Source organism: Leptonychotes weddellii, chromosome X (genome assembly GCF_054177405.1).
Source record: "Leptonychotes weddellii isolate Sample4059 chromosome X, ASM5417740v2, whole genome shotgun sequence".
NCBI lineage: Eukaryota > Metazoa > Chordata > Mammalia > Carnivora > Phocidae > Leptonychotes > Leptonychotes weddellii.
Genome location: NC_138385.1, coordinates 75,097,259 through 75,118,360, shown reverse-complemented (window position 1 = coordinate 75,118,360; position 21,102 = coordinate 75,097,259). Strand labels below are relative to the sequence as shown.

The 21,102-nt window shown below is 38.8% G+C and overlaps 1 protein-coding gene across 4 annotated transcripts in view; it reads left to right on the top strand.

Annotated features, from left to right (window-relative positions):
* The window catches only part of USP9X (ubiquitin specific peptidase 9 X-linked), a 167,276-nt gene that overhangs the window by 51,168 nt on the left and 95,006 nt on the right, over nucleotides 1-21,102 (top strand). For all 4 annotated transcript variants that reach the window (XM_081808975.1, XM_081808977.1, XM_081808974.1 and 1 more), the window contains exons 2-3: nucleotides 15,354-15,607; nucleotides 19,444-19,589. In XM_081808975.1, the coding sequence (XP_081665101.1) occupies nucleotides 15,512-15,607; nucleotides 19,444-19,589 (242 nt within the window). In that variant the 5' untranslated portion in view covers nucleotides 15,354-15,511. The remainder of the gene's footprint in view (nucleotides 1-15,353; nucleotides 15,608-19,443; nucleotides 19,590-21,102) is intronic.

The following is a 21,102-nucleotide window of genomic DNA, read 5'->3' as shown; positions in this document are numbered from 1 at the left end:
TTGTTGAAAGTGGGGGGTTGGAAGTTTTAATTGTTGAATTGCTTCATATATTTTGGGGCTCTGGTACTTTGTGTATATGTATTTATAATTGTTACATCTTGACAAATGGACCCTTCTATTATAAAATGTTCTTTTTATCTTTAGTAATATATTTTTTGTCTTAAAATCTATTTTTTATGATAAATGTATAGACACTTCACCTTTCTTATGATTGCTGTCTTGCATGATGCATGTTTTTCCATTCTTTTAATTTTTTTTTTTTTATAGTAACCTCTATGCCCAATGTGGGACTCAAACTCATGACGCCAAGATAAAAGAGTTGCACACGCTACCGACTGGCCTAGCCAGGCGCTCTTCCATCCTTTTGCTTTTAACCAATTTGTATCCTTGGATCTAAAATTCTCCTATTGACAGCATGTGGTTGGATCTTCCTTTTTTTTTTTTTTTTAATCTCATGTCTTTTTTTTTTTTTTAAGATTTTATTTATTTATTTGAGAGAGAGACTGAGATAGAGCATGAGAGGGGGGAGGGTCAGAGGGAGAAGCAGACTCCCCGCCGAGCAGGGAGCCCGATGTGGGACTTGATCCCAGGACTCCAGGATCATGACCTGAGCCGAAGGCAGTCGCTTAACCAACTGAGCCACCCAGGCACCCTTTTTTTGTTTCTTTTACTGATTTCTTTTGCCATAAGTGGGTATTTTCTAATGTATTTTAATTCCTTTTAATGATTTTTTCCACTGTATTTCTTGTTTACATTTTCTTTTAATAGATTTATTGAGATATTTACATATCCTACAGTTCATCCATCTAAAGTAAACAATTCAGTGGTTTTTGTTGGTCATTTTAAAAGATTGTGTTAAAATATATCACAAAATTTGCTATTTTAACCATTTTAAGTGTACAGCTTAGTGGCATTATTTATATTCACAGTGGTGTACAATCATCACTACTACTTCCAAAACTTACTCATCACCCCAGACACATTCTGTAATTGCTAACCAGTAATTCTCTATCCTTCCTTTGCTTCAGCTCAACCCCTGGTAACCTCTGCTTTCTGTCACTATGAATTTGCCTATTCTAAGTAGACAAGTGGAATCAGTTTATTTGTCCTTTTGTAACTGCTTTATTTCACTTAGCATAGTGTCTTCAAGGCTCATCCATATTGTAGCGTGTATCAGAACTATATTCTTTTTTATGAAGAATAATCTATTGTATGGTATAACACATTTTGTTAATTCATCTGTTGACGGACATTTGGGTGTTTTCTGCTAAACTTTGTGTACAAGTTTTTGGTGTGGACATGCGTTTTATTTCTCATTTATATACATAGGAGTTAAACAACTGGGTCATACGTTAATTGTGTATTTAACTTTTTGAGGAACTGCCATACTTTTTCAAAGAGTCTGCAACTTTTTGTATTCCTGCTAGCAGTGTATGAAGTTTCCACTTTCTCCACATTCTCACCAACACTTTTCTGTCCTCCCGCCCTTCTTTTGTTGGTAAAATATACATAATGTAAAATTTACCGTTTTAACCATTTTTAAGTGTACAGTTCTGTGGTATTAAGTGCATTCACATGGTTGTGCAGCTATCACCACCATCCATCTCCAGAGTGTGTTCATTTTCCCCAACTGAAACTGTGTCCATTAAATATTATTAACGCCTCAAATTCCTTTCCCCCAAGTCCTTGATAACCACCATTTTTTTGTCTCTGAAGTTGACTACTCTATGTGCCACAGATAAGTGGAATCCTACAATATTTGCCCTTTTGTGACTGGCTTATTTCACTTAGTGTAATGTCTTCAGGGTTCGTGCATGTTATAATATGTCTTGACTTCTTTTTTGTTTTTATTATTTTTAAAGATTTATATGGGAGTGAGAGTGAGCACAAGTGGGGGAGGGGCAGGGCGGAGGGCTGAGCACCAAGCCCGAGATCATGACCTGAGCCGGAGTCAGGGGCTTAAGGGACTGAGCCACCCACGTGCCCCTTGACTTCCTTTTTAAAACTGAATAATATTCCATTGTATATACCACATTTTATTCATCTGTAGATGGACACTTGGGTAACTTCTACCTTTTGGCTATTGTGAATAGTGCTGCTATGAAAATGGGTGTACAAATAATCTGTTTGAACCTCTGCTTTCAGCTCTTTTGGGTGTATATGCAAAAGTGGAATTGCTGCATAATATACTAATTCTGTGTTTAGTTCTTTGGTTTTTGTTTTTTTGTTTTTAAGATTTTATTTATTTATTTATTTGACAGAGAGAGAGAGAGAGAGAGAGAGACACACCAAGAGAGGGAACACAAGCAGGGAGAGTGGGAGAGGGAGTAGCAGACTTCCCACGGAGCAGGGAGCCCAGTGCGGGGCTCGATTCCAGGACCCCTGGGGTCATGACCTGAGCCAAAGGCAGACGCTTAACGACTGAGCCACCCAGGCAACCCCCTGTGTTTAGTTTTTTGGGAAACTGCCATACCATTTTCCACAGAGGCTGCACCGTTTTTACACTACCACCAGCAATGCACAAGGATTCTCCCTCTACATCCTCACCAACACTTAACTATTTTCCATCTTTTTTATTATAATCATCCTAGTCAATGGGAGGAATGTATCTCACTGGGGCTTTGATCTGCATTTTCCTGGTGGCTAATGATGTGTTGAGCATCTTTTCACAAACTTACTGGCCATTTGTACATCTTCTTTGGAGAAAAATGCCTATTCAGATGCCTTCCTCATATTTAAATTGGTTGTCTTTTTTATTACTGAATTGTAGTAGGTTTTTTTTGTATATTCTAAATACTGGTCCCTTATTAGATTCTTGATTTATAGTGGGTTTTTTCCCCCCTCCCATTCTCTGGGTTGTCTTTTCACTGTCTTGATATTATATTAAATGCCTTCTGGAGCACAAAAGTTTTTGATTTTAGTGAAATCCATTTTATCTGTTTTGTTGCTCTTGCTTTTGGTGTCATACCTGTAAGAATCCATTGCTGAAATGCTAGGTCATGAAGATTTATCCCTGTTTTCTTCAAAGAATTTTATAGATTTTGATTTTTTAGGTCGTTCATTTTGCATTAATTCATTCTGTTATAGGGAAATATTTCTATATGCAATAGACCCAATTATGCATATGTACACTTCGTTTTATGCAGTGCTTTTTATATTAGTTAAGAGCAGAAAGAAAAATGCATTTATACTGTTTTTGTAATTATATTTATCAGGGCTCTTTCACTGGGGATTGGGTCTGCCAAGCTCTTTATGCTGACATGCTGGAAGTTGATCTCTGACTTCATTTTTTGAAACAGTTTTGGTTGACAGGTTTTTTTTTTCTTTTACTACTGTGAATGTGTCATCGCGCTGCTTTCTGGCATCCATATTGTCTGATGAGAAATCAGCTGACCATGTTATATTGAGGAGCCTTTCTGTGTGATGATTTGCTTCTTCCTGCTTTCTCACTTCTCTTTGTACTTGGCTTTTGACATTTTGATTATGTTTCTCAATCTGGTCTCTGAATTTATCCTAGTTGGAGTTTGCTGAACTTCTTGGATGTGTAGATTAATGTTTTTCATTGAGTTTGGGGGAGTTTGGGCCATAATTTCTTCAAATATCTTTTCCTTTCTCTTTCTGGACTCCATTATGCATATGTTGGTATGCTTAATTGTGTTCCACATTTCTCTGAAACTCATTTTTTTTCTCTCTGTTCTCCCTATTGCTTAATCTCTTGATCTTCTAGCTTGCTGATTCTTTTTTCTGACAGCTTGTATCTTCTGTTGAACCACTTCAGTTAATTTTTTCATTTTTGTTATTGACTAAAAATTCTGACTCTGGAATTTTCATTTGGTTCTTTTTTTTTTTTTTTAAATACTCTTTTATCTACTTATAGTCTCTCTTTAAATGTTGTCATATTTTCCTTTACTTTTTGTCCTAAGATTTTCTTATTTATTTGAGAGAGAGAGAGCGTGCATACACAGAGCAGAGGGGCAGTGGGAGAAGCAGACTCCCCTGCTGAGCAGGGAGCCCAACATGGGGCTTGATCCCAGGACCTGGAGATCATGATCTGAGCCGAAGGCAGATGCTTAACGGACTGAGCCACCCAGGCGCCCATTTCCTTTACTTCTTTTAAGCACGCTTTCCTTTAGTTCTTTGAACATACTCATAATAACTGTTTTGAAGTCTTTGCTAAGTCTGACATGTGGACCCTCTCAAAGCCAGTTTCTTTTGCCTGCTCCCTCCCCCGTGTATGGGCTACAGTCTCCTATCTTTGTAGATCTTGTAAATTTTGGGGGAGATTACTGGATCTTCAGTCTACCATAGTAATTTTGGATACTGATTCCCCACTACCCATACCTATGGACTTGTTACTTGTTTGTCTGTCTAGCAACTGGCTAGACTGCTGTAATGAAATCCATTTTCCTTGCAGTGTGCAGCCTGTGATTTTACTCTTCAGAGGGTACAGGCTTAGCATATCTGTGTTAAGCTGTCTCCCTCTGTTGGTATCAATGCAAATGTTAGTCTCCCCTAATTGTTGTCTGATTGGTTGATTGTTTTAGGTGATGCCCTGGGATTTAATTACCCCACAGTCTGATCCAATTCAGTTTTTCTCCTTTGTAGGGGGTAATCCTTGAGTTCAGTCAAAGGTCTCTTTTGACTCGGGAGGCCCTTAGCTGTCTCTTTACCTGATTCTTCTTAGGTAAACTTGTAGCCGGTTTCAAGTTTAGCTTCTGGCTCTCAAGAGATTAACCAACCTCTTTTTTTTTTTTTTTTTAAGATTTTACTCTTATTTATTTGAGAGAGAGAGAGATGGAGAAAGAGCAAGCACGAGCAGGAGGAGGGGCAGAGGGAGCAGTAGACTCCCTGCTGAGCAGGGAGCCCCGTGTGGGACTCTGTGGGGTGCTATCCCAGGACCCTGGAATCATGACCTGAGCTGAAGGCAGATGCTTAATCAACTGAGCCACCCAGGCCCCCAGCCAGTCTCTTAATTGGTTACTACCTCGGTCTACATTGTTTTTAGTGCACCCTCAGATTTGAACTTCCCTGTACTCTGTTCCAAATGAAGTCAGTTCATTTTGAGAGAAATTTGAAACTTTCTTATGGCTTGCCTCTTCCCCTGGGCAAATCCTTTACACCATTGCTTCAGAGCCGGGCTGGGGTGAGGGTGGGAGGGTGAAACAGTGGCTCACTTCTGTCAGGGACACCCCTGCTTCATGAGTAGGGTGCTAGGTGGGAGCAGCGGCCTCTGGTGTTCTCAGCTTGTGTCTCCTGGTGTGGAAGTTCAGTCCTATGAGTGAGATGGGGTAAGGGCCATTAGGAGCACAGTATTCTTGGCCTGCAGAACCTGGGGTCAAACTTCTGCTCCACAAGTAGGGCTTGGATAGAAGAAAGGAGCCCCAGGCATCTCAACTGCTTGGGCTTGCAAGTCTGAGTTGGGGATGATGAGAAATGCTAGCTGCTTTCCCTCTCCTGGCGAGATAACCTTGACTAGGAGGTTGGAGGAGAGAGCCCTGTGTCCTTGGCTGCACCCACCTGGAATGGAGCTTCTGTCCTGCTGAGCTGGCCCAAAATGCCACAGACTGACTGTTCTGAGATACAGAAGAATTTTCTTTTCCATTTTCTTTTTTTGGTAGATTTTCTTTAGTAAGTTTCTTCATTTACTGTATACCCTTAGGACAATTTCTAGGGACTTCAAAAAAGTTTTTTAAGTAATTTTCACTGGTTATTGTTTCACTGGAGAGGGTATACACAGAGCTTCTGATGCCAGCACTCCAGAAGTCATTTTTAATTTAAAATTACTCGTTGCCTACAGCCACTTAAAAACTCCTGTTTGAGAATGCCTTGGAAAAGATGTTGGAGTTTATTGAAGCTTTAATGTACTTATACAAGCTTCCAGTACCCTAATTGTGTACATAGGACTTGACACTTAGCATGGAGAAGTTTTGAATAAGAGTGTTTAGCCAATTACCGAGCATTTCTAAATGAATACATTTTTGTTGCAACAAAAAAACTTAGAATGCAGAATGCTGTTCTCTTGTGATGACCTAATAGGAAGTTATCCATAGGAAGCAGCAGTGAGTATATATAGTGACTTGACTTTAAAATTTTTTAGAATTTGTTTTTTTATTGAAGTATAGTTAATCCACAATGTTACGTTCACATATAGTGATTTAGTGACAAAAATTAAGGCCTGTGTGTGTTTAATAGTAGTGGTTTCTTTTGAGCATTTAGGTAAAGTAATGTATTTGGATTTAACAGAGATTTGTTGAACATCTTCATTTGCATTAGCCTGAGTTATTGATTGGATGTGAAGCTGTCTAGAGCTAGCATCACATTTGGGGGCTGGGAAACCTGTGGTTAACATAGCTGCCTTGACAGGTTTTGTGTTTAATATATCATAATTGTGAGAAGAATGATGAGTCCTGTGTCAATGATAATGGCAGTGCTGGTGGAGCTGGGAAAGGAAAGTCCTTTACTCTTGAGCAAAGACTACGTTTTAAAATTGCTTAGGGATATTTAGGTTTGTAGCTGTAGACTCAGCTATTGAAAATAACTTGCTGCATTTTAAACTCCTGAAACCTGAAACCTCATGTCCCACTGAACAATCGTTCTTTATAATATGGTTTTTTATTCTGTATTTCTTGGGAATACAGTGATAGCGTTTTAGAAGAAAATTCTGTGGTATGTAGCTATTAATAACGTTGTAGAAGAATAACGTGGGAAAATTTTAAATGAAGCGAAAAACCCAGTTTTATAAAATGTGTTTTTGCATCAGAAACATTTTGATGGAGTTTATCTTGGAGTTGGGGACATGGTGAGATTAACGGTAGATTTTTTTCCTTATTTTCCAACATCATTAATGTATGGCATGATGGTTAAAACCGTAGAACCCCAGAGCTTGTGCTACCTGGGGCAGAATCCTGGCTCTCCCACTTCCACTGCCTATTTATTCACTCTGCCCTAGTTTCTTTACTCCTGAAATGGGGCTAATAATAGTCTTGTTCTGAGGATTAAATAAGTTATACGTATAACTTGCTTAGAATAGTGCCTGACACAAAGTAAACACTCAAACGGTAGCTGTTATCATCACTATTAATAAGAGAATTTTTATTTAAAATTTGAGGTATGTCAGCCTGGCTGTAGTAGTATTGAAATTGGGAAATGAGAGATGAAAAAATAATTAGGACTGATTGAGAATGACCTTGAATAGTGCTTATGTAAAAGGTGAGAGGAGGAAGCCACTAAAAATTTCAGAGACTGAAAGTGTTGGATTAATTTACCATTAATATACTAAACAGATTGGTAGTGTGGAGATCAGCCAGTATGCTGTTAAAATTGGAGTCTCTTAATGTGCAGTGGGAGTGGAAGAGATAACTTTGGACACATTATCAAAGAAGAATTGTTGGAGATGGGAAGGGAGGGGGTTTGACTTTGATGTTATTTTTACTACCCCCCCTACCCCATTTCTGTTTTAAGTATCTACCTCTAGGGGCGCCTGGGTGGCTCAGTCGTTAAGCGTCTGCCTTCGGCTCAGGTCATGATCCCACGGTCCTGGGATCGAGCCCCGCATCGGGCTCTCTGCTCAGCGGGGAGCCTGCTTCTCCCTCTGCCTGCCACTCCCCCTGCTTGTGTTCCCTCTCTCACTGTCTCTCTCTGTCAAATAAATAAATAAAATCTTAAAAAAAAAAAGTATCTACCTCTTGTGTGCCAGTGAATCCTTGGGATATAAGGATGACCAAAGTTCATATAACTTCTACCCTTAGGGAACTTTTGTTTTTGTAGAGAGTGTGATCATCACACAGGTGTTTTAAGAAAAGTGCCGCTGGCTCTCAGAGCCTCAGATAGGAGTACTTGATGAGTTCTGAGTCAGGTGAGTTGAATGCCGGTGAATCAGTATGGGGAAACTAAGCAGACTGCTCATTCAGAGGCTTGAGTCCACGTGAAGGAGGAGTACATTCAAAGGAACAAGAAGGCAAATTAAACTGGAGTTAGAACAGGCAGGGGCGGGGGTAGTTGCAAGATGAGACTGGACTTGGGTATTCGAGGACCTTGTAGACTACTAAAGAAGTATTTTGGTCTTTGTCCTGGTCTTTGAAGATTTTTAAGTAGGGCCATGATACAGTTTGCACTTTAATAAGAGTCATAATGTTCATTTCCAATGCCAAAAAGATAAAACATAATTGGAGGCTTGACAGTAACCATGATTTTAAGAGAAAGGTCATAATCCCTTATCTTTGCACCTCCACCCCTTTTTTTCCCCATCTTAATTCTCCCCCTTCAGAGAGAACATCTGGGAAACTATGGAGAACCTTCATGGTTTTATGGAAGAGGCAGTGGCTTTAGTCTAACACATGTTAGGAACTGCCATGTTGGACAAGCCCAAGTTACTTAATGTTTTAGCTTCTGTTCATGTCTGTTAAATTGGATTAATAGTCATATGGGATAGGTGTCATGGTGATGACATGAGGTTATACAAATAAAGCACCTACTATTGTGCCTGATACATAAGTACTCATAACTTTGCTAGAATAATGTACAAATTAAGATGGAACTGTATGGGAGCCTGTGATAACTGTGATTTATAATAAATATATATTCAGTCTTCATTCCAGTTTCTGGCACAGAGCTTCAAAAACCCTGGGAATTTCCTAACTGGTAAGAGCCAAAAAGGGGCATCTTATGTTATGTAAATGAGTGACTTTTGGAAAGCCCCTAAGGGTGGAGGCTGGTTGTCAGGGGAACCAACCACGTGATTAGAGTGTTGGAACTTTAAGGCCCTTCCCTTTCCCCCCACCTTGGGGCTTGGGGAGAGACTAGAGATTGTTTTTAACCTTCAATAGCCAGTGATTCCATCAGTCATGCCTATGTAATGAAGCCTCCATAAAACTCCAAAAAGACGGGGTTCAGAGGGCTTTTGGATTGGTAAACACGTGGAAGTTTGGGGAGAATGGTGAGCCCAGAAAGAACATGGAAGCTCCTTGCCCTTTCCGCATATGTTGTCTTACGCATCTCTTCCGTCTAGCCGTTTCTGAGTTCTTTCCTTTAATGATAAACCATAATCTAGTAAGTAAAACGTTTTTCTGAGTTCTGTGAGCAACTCTAGCAAATTAATCGATTCCAGGGTGCAGGGATCATTGGAACCTCCAGTCTGTAGCCGATTAGTGAGAAGCATAGGTGACACCTTGGACTTGGGACTGGTGACTGAGGTGTGGGGGAGAGGGCGATCTTGTAGGACTGACTGAACCCTTAACCTGTGGAATCTGACGCTATCTCCAGGTAGATAGTGTCAGAATTTAGTCATATTGTAGGACACCCAGCTAGAGTGAGAATTGCTTGGTGTGAGGGAAAAAACAACGTTGTAACTGGGTGTAGAATTGCAGAGTCACAGAGAAACTTTGAATGGAATGGAACCAACAAGTCCACAAAAGAAAAAATTCCTTGGATAGTACGAATACTGAAACCTATTTTGCCTTTACCCACTAGAGTGGTTATAGATTAGTTTCTGAATATAATTGATTGTGAGGAGTGTGACAGGAAATAATCATACTAGTTAAATAATTAAAGCAAATAAACTGGCAATGTTTGCAAGTAAGGTTACCTAAAAATTAGATTCAGGATTATTCCCGGTAACTATTTTTACTCATATTTCATTGTTTTCTTAGAAGAGATATTTAAGAAAATCCTGTAAGTCCAGCTATTGGTGCAGATAATTAACTGCACATACTGTTTGTTTTTATTTTGTGTGTGTGTTTTTTTTTAACAGTTTCTTGGTTTTCCAGTTTTTCTGTGTCCATGGAAGTGTCTAAACCTGAAATAGCTGTGTCTTTTCTCAAGTAGTAGAAAAACTTCTATGTAGGACAGGATACTTTTTTCCCCCAGATAATGCATATAAAAAGTTTGCCTTTAAGCATATTTAATCTGTCATAGTAATAGAAATCCCAATTTAAAATTCAAAAAGATCGGGGCGCCTGGGTGGCTCAGTCAGTTAAGTGCCTGACTCTTGATTTCTGCTTCGGTCATGATCTCAAGGTTGTGAGGTTGAGCCCTGTGTCAGACTCCATGCTGGACGTGGAGTCTGCTTGGAATCCTCTAGATAGGATCCCCTCTCCCCCTCCCTACCTCGTGTGTGCACTTGCTCTCTCAAATAAATCTAAAAAAAAAAAAGAAAAGGAAAGATCTTATTAAAATAAATAGTATTCAGAAAGGTCTAAATACCCTTGGCCTAAAAGTATTTTCGTACTCTAAAATCTTTAATTAAAAAGAACGAGAGAGAGAGAAAACTGTTGGAGAAAATTCAGTTCTGCAAACTTTAAAGTGAATATAAATGGTTGCCACTTATGGAATACTAGGTTATTTTTAAAAAAATATAATGCCAACCTTTAACCAGGTAAAGATGATGCTTCTCCCATCTTGGAAGATATTGAGATGCTAAGTTTGAATACAAAAAATGCTGTCTTCTAAAGGCTGTCTAATGTTGCCATTGTGGTTACATATTGCATTGCAGAAAATCCAACATAATTTCTGGTAAAACCTGAGTGAAAGAAAGGGAGAACTGTGACCCTTACAGTACTTTTGTTTTTCTAAAATAAAACTTGAGGGGCTCCTGGGTGGCTCATTCATTGTCTGCCTTCAGCTCAGCTCATGATCCCAGAGTCCTGGGATCAAGCCCTGCGATGGGCTCCCTGCTCAGCAGGAAGCCTGCTTCTCCCACTCCGCTCCCCCTTCTTGTGTTCCTTCTCTCGCTGTGTCTCTCTCTGTCAAATAAATAAATAAAATCTTTAAATAAAATAAAACTTGATGCTTTTTATGCAAAGCTTAAAATTTCATACAGTGAATTTTCACATTGGATATGTTGAATTTGAGCATTCCTTTAGGAAATGGTTACTGCGTTAAATTTCAAATGATTTGAATAATTTTTTAGTTGCTCAGTGGAGGATACTGCTGCTTTGAAACTTGGTAGAAAGCTTGTTCTATCCTTGCTGGGTATGCCTAAATGTCTCCTGGAAAACAAGCTCTGTACTTGGGACTGCTTCTTGAAATCAAGTAAAACAGAGTGATTCCCATCTATTTCCTCCACTTGGATTGAATGGGATTTATTGAGAAAGGTAGCAGTGTTATTCTTGGATAACTTAGTTGTAGCGTATCTTTGATAATTTTTTCCCATTCAGAGCTTTCCAAATTATATCTGAAAATGTTATTTTCCAATTAATACCTCAGATATTCAAGAACCCTGCGCAGTACGTTATAGAAAGGGAAAAGAAAATTACATATTTTAAGAATTACTGCGTGCTTGGTATTTGCAAAACACCTGTATTTAAATAATCCTTGTGGCATTTTTGTGGGTGGCATTATCTCAGTTTTAAACACCTGTGAAAATAGAGTGGACGTCACTGGCCTTGAAGATAGGCAGCTTGTTAAGTGGCAGAGGTGGGATTTGAAATAAAAGTTAGGTTTTTAAAATCCAGAAAGTGGGACGCCTGAGTGGCTCAGTCAGTTAAGCGTCTGCCTTCACCTCGGGTCATGATCCCAGGGTCCTGGGATCGAGTCCCACATCGGGCTCCCTGCTCAGCTGGGAGAGCCTGTTTCTTCCTCTGCCTGCCGCTTCCCCCCTGCTTGTGCTCTCCCTCTCTTTCTCTGATAAATACATACATACATACATAAAAAATCCAGAAAGTATTTTTAATTGCTCCATACCTATTTCTTGCTCTAAATCTTTCAGTCCTAGCATACTGAGGAAAAGGTATCAATTTTTATGTGGTGGGAGAGAGATGTCTGTTAATACCAGAATAGAGCAGGGTATGCTATGCTGAGACCTGACATACCTGCTCAGCAGTACTCGAAATCTTGAAGTGTGGAAAACTTGACAGAGGTAGAAGAAATCTAGAAACCAAGGGACGGAAAGGTGAGAATTATGTAAGAGGAGATAGGGATGGCAGGCAGCTTGAGGCTTTTGCTAATGGGATATTCTGCAAGAAGATGATGATGATTTAGTTCTGTGGTCAGATATGCAGAGAGGTTACACTTCTCCCTTTTCCATTTACCTTAAAGTTATTTTAAAGGGATAGTTCTTTAGTAATCCACAGAATACTTTTGTTTAGAATAGTTTATTTCCAGACTTTTGCCAGATAGTTTTGATTTGTCTATAGATGGAAGGTTATTGGGATATATATAGATAGAAGGATGTTGAGCATATAAAACAACACGAGGATATAATTTTAAGATATTTTAACTCAAATGATCACCAAATGTTGGACTGTAAAGCAAGAGAGCAGTCAGTGCTATATATATATAAAATTTTATTGTGAGAAAATATATATAACCTTAAATTTATCATTTTAACCATTTTTAAGTGTACCTACAATTCAGTGACCATTAAGTTACATTCACATTGTGCAACCATCACCATCATCCATCACCATTCATCTTCAGAACTTTTTTTTAATCTTCCCAAGCTGAAACTGCACCTGTTATTAATTCCCCAATCTTCTCTCCCTGTAACCTCTGGTAACCACCTTCCTACTTTCTGGATTAGTGTAGGCACCTCATATAAGTGTAATCATAGAATATTTGTCTCTTTGTGACTGGCTTATTTCACTTAGCATAGTGTTCTCAGGGTTCATCCATGTTGTAGCATGTGTTAGAATTTCCTTCCTTTTTAACACTAGAGAATATCTCATTGTGTGTGCATACCACATTTTGTTTATTCATTCTTTTGTCCTTGGATTGCTTCCTGGAAAGGCTTCTTAGAGTATTGGTGTAGTGGACAAGATAATAGAATTTCTAGACTTGTTAACTTTCTACTTGTGCTTTGGTCAAGTTGCTTTTTAGATGCTTGGTTTTTAATTTTAGGAAAATACACATTCTGTGTAAACAGTGAAGATTTACCTAAAAAAAAAAAAAAAGACTTTAATTTTTGGTGTACCTCAGGATTTGTCCTCTCTCCTAGACTTTCCCCACACTTGGGAATATATCATGCTACTTCCTACCACCCCAGAACATTGTGACCCACTTCCTCTGAGTAGGTGGTAGCCGGGTGGAGGTTGTGTTTATGGGAGGGTGGGGGGCTCTGAGGTTATACTAATGAGTCCATCTCCTTTGACCCTTTTGTGAATAACTGGCTCTATGTTCAAGATCCCCAAGTTTTGCTTCAATTCAGACTTGGAGAGTGAACTATCTAGTGGATGTTTTCACTTCTGTTTCAGTATTCAGAACTAGTCCTCACTGATATCACTACTACCTGCCACCATCCCCCTTGAAAAGAAGTGGAAAGGAGAGAAAACCTGGAGTCCAGGATTGTATAAACCAAAGAAGCTCAGAGGTTTGAGAAGGGAGGTGGGGTAGTGGTGGCCACTTGTATCTCATGCTCAGAAGAGGGCATGCAGGGTGAACAGCAAGAAGCAGTTACTCGATTTGTCCATTAGTAGAGCATTGATGATCTGTGAATCAGACCTTCTCCCCCTTCTCTCCCCACCAAATGTACATATTCGCAAAGCTTTGCATGTAGTTTTAGGGGAGTTATCTTCAAATCCATCCATAGTCCTCAGTTACGACCCACTGACTTAAAGCAATTTTGGTAGCTTAGACCCAGCCAGATGATGAGGGAAAATGGAAGAGGTGAAAGGGGAAGCAGAGACATTCTTGTTAAGATTTTTTGGGAAAAGGGAAGGGCAGAGATTGGTGGTTTTTCAGTAAGGAAGACTCAAGCATATTCATAGACAAATAACAAGGCATCCAGGAAGAGAGCGAGGGGATCATCCTTTGGGGACAGTATACAAGTGGATCATGAACCAAAGTTGGGAAACAAAGGGGAGAAATTGGAACAAATTTGAAGTGGAGAAGAATCAAGTTGAATTGATTAGCTGATAATTTTGAGTGGCAAGAAAATAAAGGCACTCAAATAATTTGCCAGCAGACCCAAAATGACTAAAGAAAATTATTGGCTAGTTTCTCCAGGTTTTTAACATTGTTTACTTCACGTGAGTTTTTTTGTAATGTAGGGTGTATGAAAATGGAAAACAAAAGTGAAAGAGAGGCTGCTCATTCATGTTCTCTTTTGTATTTTCACTTTATGTATTGAACATTTTTCTATGTTTTTAGCCTCACCAGTATTTGATATTATTGGTCTTAAACTTTGTTGTTACACAAATTTTATAAATGAAACAAAATCTTGTTAGGGACCTATCTCTGGGTTAAGTGATTATTTATTTTTAAAGGTTTATTTATTTTAGGGGTACCTAGGTGGCTCAGTCAGTTAAGTGTCTGGCTTCAGCTCAGGTCGTGATCTCAGGGTTGTGGAATCGAGCCCCTCAACCCCGAGATCATGACCTGAGTCAAAATCAAGAGTCGGACGCTTAACTGACTGAGCCACCCAGGTGCCCCAAGTGATTATATTTAAATTGGAGGGTAAACATGGACTGTTCTGGACAAAATGGAAAGTATGGTCGCCTTATAATGAAATACCTATAACTCATCAGCTAAGGCTCTCAATCTCATGGCACAATTCTCAATCACCAGGGGAGAATTTATGGAAAGTACTGATGCCTAGGCTTCACTCTCAAATGCAGTAATTTATTCAATCTGCAGAGGGGTGTGCACATCAGTGTTTATTAAAGCATCTCAGATGATTTTAGTATGCAGCTAAGGATGAGAGCCATTGGTCTAATGAATATATAGAATTGAGGCTTTGCTGACATTCCCCTATACACCTTTGCTGGTGAGGTAACAAAGAATTCCATTGTTAAACAGTTGTGGTCTGTAGCCCTGTCATGCCTGGGAATGCCTGTGACCAAAACCTTGCCAAAAGTGGAGAGTCAGGGTCACTTGACTGACTTGGTTGTTTAGGAATAGTAGTACATAGTTTGAACTTTTTCCAAAGAAAAATTCCCCCAAAGTTTTAAAGTTTCTGTTAAAACCTGTTATAAGCTTGTTCAAAAACCATTTATAATGCCCTAGTACCAGTGATAAATGTTAGTTGTGCAATCTTTCCTGAAATGTTTTTAAAAATAACATTTTGTTACCTGGTTTATGTCTTGAATATACATATTTTTACAGTGTATTGAAGGTATTAGCAAATCGAAGACAGTTTTTGCCATTCCATGATTGAATCAAAATGGCAACTAAATACCTTGATAATGTCTTTGGAATCCCAAAAGAAAGCTGAAACATAAAAGGCTGTGGTTTGGTACAAGCTGATCTACAGTTTTCAGTTTAAGTTGAATATGGTATTAATGAGACTTTAGCTTTTCACCTTATCCTCATTATATAGCCACCTTCTCTTGACTAGATTCACTGGTAGTACTAAGATTGAACAGTTCCTTAATTCATGATTTTTAAATCTAAAACAAATGTACTTTTTTTTTTTCTTGTAGGTTATGCAATGGTCTCTGCAAGATGGTTTATTCTTAAATTGGAGCTTTTTAAGACTGACAAATGCTGGTACTTCATCTTCTATAAGTGGACTATAATTTCTTTTCTCAAGACAACTACATAAGCAGACAAAATTGCAAAGATCTGCCCTGTGTCGAGTATGACAGCCACGACTCGTGGCTCTCCAGTAGGAGGGAATGACAGCCAGGGCCAGGCTCCTGATGGACAGTCTCAGCCCCCCCTCCAACAGAATCAGGTAGGATGTTTAAGATACTAGTTAAAGCTACATTGGCATGTCTACTATGAGATACTAAATAGTGGAGCATGTTCTGGGTGCCTGGGTGGCTCAGTCGGTTAAGTGTCTGCTTTGGGTTCAGGTTATGATCACAGAGTCCACTGGATCAAGCCCTGCATCATCGGGGAGCCTGCTTCTCCCTCTCCCTTTGCCTGCCACTCTCCCTGCTTGTGCCCCTTCCCCTCCTCGCTCTCCGTCTCTTTCTCAAATAAATAAATAAAATCTTAAAAAAAAATAATGGAGCATGTTCTGAATAATTTGAGAAGTAACCATAAAACTGTTAAAGATAGGTAAATATAGGTCTCCCACAGTAATGGTAAGAAAGCTCAAGTGCTATAGATGGTGATGCTTGAGTATGTAGCCCCTCTTTTGCTGGTGTCTTACACAGTCAGTCATCAAATGAAATATTTAATCCCTGTGTCAATTCCAGAGCAAAACATTAAATCATTCAGTATAGCCTATGGTAAAGAGCATGGACTCAGGTCATGTTTCTGTTCAGATTTGAGCTTTTCACCATGCTAGTCTAAATAAATGACTGGGTAAATTAACCTCTGAGCCTCAGTTTTTCATCTGTAAAATGGGGTTAACAGTAGTAACTACTGCATGGGATTGTGAAGAGGATCAAGTGAAATAATGTTTGCAAAGAGTTTAAAATAGATTTTGATATCAAGGTTTTATGCTGGCCTTAAAACTCAGAGGATAATATTTTTTTCTATTCTGTGGATGAATTTGTGTAAGAGTTCTGTTATTTTTTCATTAATTATTTGGAAGATTTTCTTGGTGAAACCATCAAGGTTTTAATAGATCCAGCTTTTTTTAATAGGGGAATTTTCTGATTTCTATTTGGGGGGGGGTTGTGTGTATGTGTCTTTTGGTAAGTTGTGTCTTTCATGGAATTTGTACCCTCACCTAGATTGTCAAATTTATAGAAGTAAAGTTGTTTCTCATATGCTTACTACCTTTTTAATATCTCAAAGTCTATGGTAATCTCTCCTTTTTCATTTCTGATACTGCTAATTTGCATTCCCTCTCCTCATACTCTTTCCTAGAGATTCATCAATTTCATTAAACTTGCCCCAAAACCAACTTTTGGCTTCAGTTCTCTCTCCCCTCCCTACTTGTGTGCTTTCACCATTATATCTGTTCCCTTTGTTTCCTTTGAATTTGCCCTATTATTTTTCTCTTTCCCTGAAGTGGAAGTTTAGTAATTGATTTTCACCTACTTTTTTTTTAAGATCTTATTTATTTATTAGAGAGCGAGCATAAGCAGGGGGAGGGTCAGAAAGAAAAGGAGACTCCCCGCTGAGCAGGGAGCCCCACTTGGGTCTCGATCCTAGGACCCTGGGATCATGACCTGAGCCAAAGGCAGACGCTCACCCGAATGAGCCACTCAGGCGCCCCTCAGCTACTTTTTCTGATAAATAAACTAGTATTGGGTAATACCCAGATAAGACAAACATACTAAAATTTATGATGTGCAGCTCAAACAACGCTTACAGGTGAATTTATAGCTGAGGTGCATGCACATGAATCACAGACATACTGCTTACAGTTGGTGTATGTTTATGTAGAATTCTGTATGGATAAGTTTTTAGGCAAAAATATTGTTATTGTAGGGTACTTAAGTTTGTCACTTGGGGATAAGTTTTTTTTTGGTTTTTATTTGGGGATAAGTTCTTATTGTCCAGTTATTATAGATTAGATAATCTATTACAGGAATGGTAGAAAAGAGACGCACATATGCTCTCTCCCCCTTTGCCCTCCTTTCTTCTCCCTCTCCCATTTTAGAGAAGTGAGCAAGTCAGGTTTAACTTTTATTTTTCCAAATAACTGTGTCACCTTTATTCCTTTTCCTCTCCAGTTCCCATGTTTAAGCCATAAAATACTGAAGTATATAGTCACAGGTATTGGACAGAATCATTAAGTCTTTCTTGTGTCATAAATTTGTTACCTAGTATTTAGATTTCTTTAAACATAGAGGTTTGTGTTGGATGCCAAAGAATCTATTTTTAGGGGTGCCTGGGTGGCTCAGTCGGTTAAGTGGCTGCCTTCGGCTCGGGTCATGATCCCAGGGTCCTGGGATCGAGCCCCGCATCGGGCTCCCTGCTCAGTGGAGAGCCTGCTTCTCCCTCTCCCTCTGCCTGCCTCTCTGCCTACTTGTGCTCGCTCGCTCTCTGTCAAATAAATAAAATCTTTAAAAAAAAAAAAAAATCTGTTTTTAAACCAGGAGCTAGTAGAGTTTTAGTATGTTTCACTCTCTTTTCTGTTTATTTTTATTTTTTTAAACATTCTTAAATTTAAGTTCAATTAACTGACATAATGTATTATTGGTTTCACAGGTAGAGATCAGTGATTCCTCAGTCTTAAATTTTACTTATTTATTTTTAAAATTCAAGTATAATTAACATAGTGTTAGTTTCAGGTGTACAATATGATGCAACAATTCCCCCACCTACCTCCCCTCTGGCAGCTACCACTTCTCTATATTGAAGAGTCTGCTCTGTGTTAACTACACTGGAATTAGATTTTTTTTTTTGAAGTTTTTTTGGGGACACCTGGGTGGCTCAGTCGATTAAGAGGCTGCCTCAGGTCATGATCCCAGGGTCCTGGGATCAAGTCCCACATCAGGCTCCTTGCTCAGCAGGGATCCTGCTTCTCCTTCTGCCTGTAGCTCCCCCTGCTTGTACTCTCTCGCTCTCTCGCTCACTGTTTAGCAAATAAAAAAAAGTGTTTTTTGGTCTCCATTTGTCCTTGTTCATTTGTTTCTCAAATTCCACATATGAGTGAAATCATGGTATTTGTCTCTGACTTATTTCACTTAGCATTATACCCTCTAGAAACATCCCTGTTGTTGAAAATGGCAAGATTTCATTCTTTTTATGGCTGAATAACATTTACTTAGTTGCAGAAATATGCACATTTAAAGAAGGGAAAGAGAAAGATATGCTAAAAATGAAGAATAAAAGGGAATAAAATTAGACCTATTAGTTGAAAATGACATGGCTTAAGGGTACCTGGGTGGCTCAGTCGTTAAGCGTCTGCCTTTGGCGGCTAGGTCATGATCCCAGAGTTCTGGGATCGAGCCCCACATCAGGCTCCCTGCTCACTGGGGAGCCTGCTTCTCCCTCTCCCTCTGCCTGCCACTCCCCCTGCTTGAGCGCTCTGTCTCTCTCTGTCTCTGTCTCTGTCTCTCTCTCTCTCCCTGTCAAATAAATAAAATCTTGGAAAAAAAAAATGATGTGACTTACTTAGAAACCACAATCATGAAGTTTTCATAATTGTTTGGGTAGTAGTTTGAGACTAGGGAAATTGCTGAATAGAATAAAATTTATTTTTCCCCTTCAAATTAAAAAATGAAAGTTATAATTCAGAACTTTCCATCTGTGAAATGCATTTTTTCATATTTGTACAATAATTCCTATTATGGCAGGGCTCATATAATGGGAAATGGAAGCAGAGAAGCAATACACATTGTGGTTAAGAACACAAACTTCAGAGCTAAACCTGGATTCAAATCCTGACCATAGAGTTGGAGCTGTGTGACCTTGGGCTAATTACTTATTGTCTGAGTTTGTGTTTTTGTCTATTAAATGGCTGTTCAATACTTCTTAGGCTGTTAAGGATTAAATGAAATTTTAAAACCTTTCACAGAGAATACCTGAAACATTGTAAGTTTACAATGATTTTATCTTTAAAATTTTATTCTTTTACCCTAATCTGTGTTGGTGTTTGAATTATTAGATGTTGTTACATATGTTATAGAAACCTAAATCTGGAATATCTAATTTTTAATTAAGACTTCATCGCCTGATTCTTCCAATGAAAATTCCCCGGCAACTCCCCCAGATGAACAAGGTCAAGGTGATGCCCCACCACAGCTTGAAGATGAGGAACCTGCATTTCCACATACTGACCTGGCAAAGTTGGATGACATGATCAATAGGTGAGTTGGTTTGTTTTGTTAATGTGTGTAATACACAGGAAAGCCAACAGTTTCTCAGCATAGTTATTAGTAGTTAGAAAAGAGAAAGAGTGGGCAGAAATATCACAGTAGTCATGTTGCCTCAGTAGCCTTAACATTTTAGTTCTTACCAAATACTTTGTATTTGTAACCCATGGTTCTTAATCATGGAGTAACAGTGTCAATAAAGTTTTCAGATTAATGATGATGACCCATGCTGGTATGTTTCTGAAGTAGAACCATATATGTGATTTCCCTCTTTCAGAGTATATGAAGTTTTTTTTTTTCTTTTTTTGTATGTTGGTTGCTACGATAGCTGGATGATTTTCTTAATTTTTGCATGGTCCTGAGGTAAGCCAGGTCATTAGAACATCGAGTTCCTCAGAGCCTGCCCCTTGTGAACCCTTAACTAGACTGAGGCATTTAACCATCTTGGCTATTTGTTTCTCTTGATCTTCACCTCAGGGGCAAGTTCAGGGTATAATTTTTTATACTTGAAGTGGAAGACTCCCAGAGAGTGAAAGTTTAAGCTTATGTGCAGGGGAAGAAAAAGATTTAAAGAAGATACGGAAAGAGTGTGTTGGGGAATTCCTACCTGGCTGTGGGTTCAACAAGTGAGTGCTAGGGAGGTGTGACACATTCCCCCCCACCCATAAAAAGGAAAGTAAGGAAAATACACACACGTGTAAGCATTTGCCTTACCAGATTTTCTTGTTGTATTTCACTTTCTAAAAATCCGTTAACACTGTTAATGTATATAATAGGAGGGAAATAGAAAACCCCTTGCATTTTTTTTCCAAAAAATTCTGATTACATAAGTAATAAAAGTATGTACTATTAAACATGGAAATATTATGTTGATAAAGTCCTACAGTATCCTTCTGTACACACATCCCAACAAAAAATTACTAATAAGAAGTATGCTCTTCAGATTACGTTACTATCATTTGTTTTTTTTTTAAAGATTTTATTTATTTATTTGAGACAGAATGAGAGAGAGCGAGCACATGAGAGGGGGGAGGGTCAGAGGGAGAAGCAGGCTCCCCGCCGAGCAGGGAGCCCGATGCGGGACTCGATCCAGGGACTCCAGGATCATGACCTGAGCCGAAGGCAGTCGCTTAACCAACTGAGCCACCCAGGCGCCCCACGTTACTATCATTTGTATTGATTTTTCTACAGATACGAGATTTTTACTGTATCATTTTGCAACTTGCTTTCCTCACTTCATTTATCTTAAAAATTTTCCTATTAGTGTATTTTTAACTTATTGTTTTTAATAGTGTATTTGAAAGAACACATTAACTGTGATTCCAGGAGATGCCTATAATAATGTTATACAATGAATTGTAGTAAAAAAAAAAAAAAAAAATCATGTAAAGTTATTTTAATGTCCCTGACTGTTCTTTCTCTAAGAGAGACCTAACAAAAGGTTTTCCTGTTGCTCTTTGCTTTCTGTCTGGTGATTGGTGGTTGTTAGTAAAGGGTACTTCCTATG